This window comes from Phocoena sinus, chromosome 6 (assembly GCF_008692025.1).
Source record: "Phocoena sinus isolate mPhoSin1 chromosome 6, mPhoSin1.pri, whole genome shotgun sequence".
Classification (NCBI taxonomy): Eukaryota; Metazoa; Chordata; class Mammalia; order Artiodactyla; family Phocoenidae; genus Phocoena; species Phocoena sinus.
In genome coordinates this window covers 22351026-22353330 of record NC_045768.1, presented here as the reverse complement: position 1 = coordinate 22353330, position 2305 = coordinate 22351026, and the positions used below count along the sequence as shown (strand labels likewise).

The window sequence follows — 2305 nt, the reverse complement described above, 5'->3', positions numbered from 1 at the left end:
ATTCACTGACTCTAAATTCATACAAGTTTCCTTCTGGAGCAAATGTGTGATGACCTTATAGCCCCAAACTTCTCACAAGCATAAGACAGAAAAGGCAGAAATTACTACTAAATGCAAATTGGAACCTATTATCGCCCATAGGCAATCACTCTGTATACACCTATCTCACAGCTGTAAGATGAAAGAACTCAAGTTCAAGTCAGTGTTCTAAGGGTGAGTGTATCGTCTTGAATCTCTCTGTTGAGTTCTGCCAGGAGCATACCCCTGGTGAAACCACAGGCCCCTAGTCAGAGATTTTCCTGTATTTGCTGCAAGTATATTTGGCCCAGCACTTTTTTCACAGCATCTTTGACTTCCTTGTTTCATAAACTGTTAAGTTATGGGGTTCAGCGTAGGGGTAAGCACTCCACAAAGCAACGAGATGATTTTATCTATTTCTTGTGAGCCTGACGAAGAAGGCTTTACGTACATGGAGAGTGAAGCCCCATAATACAAGAATACCACAGTTGAGTGAGCACCCCAGGTAGAAAAAGCTTTGTTTCTTCCCTCTGCTGAGCTGATTCTCAGAATACTGGAAAGGATGATGACATAAGAGATGCAAATTAAGAGCATTGGAATGGGCAGAAGGAGCACACTGACCACCAGCATGATCGTGTCCATGAGCAACGACCTTGTGCAAGCTAGCTTCAGCACTGCCAGAATTTCGCACTTGAAGTGATGGATGAAATTCCCAGAGGGGTATCTGCAGGGCGAAGCTGGTTTCCAGCAGGGCTATCAGAGAGCCCATCACCCAGGAGACAGTGGCCATCTGCACACAGACCTGCCTGTTCATGATGATGGGGTATCTCAGCGGCTTGCAAATGGCCACGTAATGGTCATACGCCATCACAGCCAGGAGCAGGCATTGCTCCTGGAGCCCAGAGCAAGGGACAGATACATCTGTACAGCACACCCAGAAAAGATGATGGTTTTCTGGGATGACAGCAAGTTCACCAGCAAAGTGGGAACAGAAGCAGATGTGTAACAAATATCCATGAAAGAGAGATTTCCAAGGAACAAGTACATGGGAGTTTGAAGGCATGAATCCAGGACAGTGATTAAAATAAGAGTGCCGTTGCCCAAGAGGGTTATCAGATGCATTACAAGGCCGAAGGCAAAGAGAACAATCTCTAACTTTGGGTATCTAGAAAAACCTTCCAGGAAAAAAAAACTCCAACTGGTGAGATTTTCGTCTTGCATTTGCTTCCTTTTACCTGTAGTTATTCTAATATTATTCTATTCATTTCATCTGAGGACACAAAGAGAGGGATAAAGTATAATGTTCACTGAGTTAAGAAAACACTTTCGAACTTATTTTCGCTATTATAAGCGCAATTTTACCATAAGAAATCACAGGACAATGTATCTATCAATCTAAGAGGAGGGGAAACAGGTTTGGCCTGTGTCCCTCAGTGGCGGGTCAGCGACTTACAGACGAACCAACCAGAGCTCAGCCAGCTTGGTGTTGGGTCTGAAAAGCAGAATCAGTAGATTAGAAGTCTCTTCAGTTTTCTTTGCCCTTCTTTCAAAACAAAATTTAGAAAAGAGTGAATTTGAAAACAAGAATGAACAAATTTAATATTTGAATCTCAGCTTGTAATCCTTTGCTTGGCACACAGCAGGTTTTCAGTAAAGATTTGAAAGTACTGAGTAATGAAAAATATGAAAGAACATTGAATAAGCTATTGAGCACTAATTAGAAAACTCAGTCAAATAAATGAGGAAAAGAAAGCACATTTGTAAAAATAAAAACCAGTAATGATCTTCAGTGGAAGAAGAGGAGGAATGTTGAAAGGAACAAATAAATGAGTTTTAAACTAACACCTATGAAGTTCTGGGTCTAAATGAACTCTGTCCTTTCCAGCTAACAGCTTAGAGGTCCACACACTTGTTTCAAAAATAACCCACCTCATTTAAACACTATTACATCCCCTGTACAGTTTCATTCATTATTGGGACCCATACCTTTGTGAGTATGTAAATAGTTCTAAAAATTATACCCAGGCAATACTCTTATTATACATTAAAACTCATGAAGATCCAGAAAATGCAGAAATTAAACTCCCTTTAAAAATTATCTTAAAATCTCTTGGCAACAACATGGATGAACTTGGAGGGTATTATGCTTAGTGAAATCAGTCAAAGACAAATACTGTATGATATCACTAATTGTGGAATCTAAAAAATAAAACTAGTGAATATAATAAAAAATTATAGGGCTTCCCTAGTAGTGCAGTGGTTGAGAGTCTGCCTGCCGATGCAGGGG

At 40.3% G+C, this 2305-nt stretch overlaps 1 protein-coding gene across 1 annotated transcript; it reads right to left on the bottom strand.

Annotated features, from left to right (window-relative positions):
• Window positions 1–287: 287 nt before the first annotated feature.
• Window positions 288–1245, bottom strand: LOC116754991 (olfactory receptor 2K2). Its single transcript, XM_032633871.1, is given in 4 exon segments — window positions 288–377; window positions 379–733; window positions 735–910; window positions 913–1245. Coding segments are annotated over 4 exon segments (948 nt in total). The 5' UTR covers window positions 1240–1245.
• Window positions 1246–2305: the final 1060 nt, after the last annotated feature.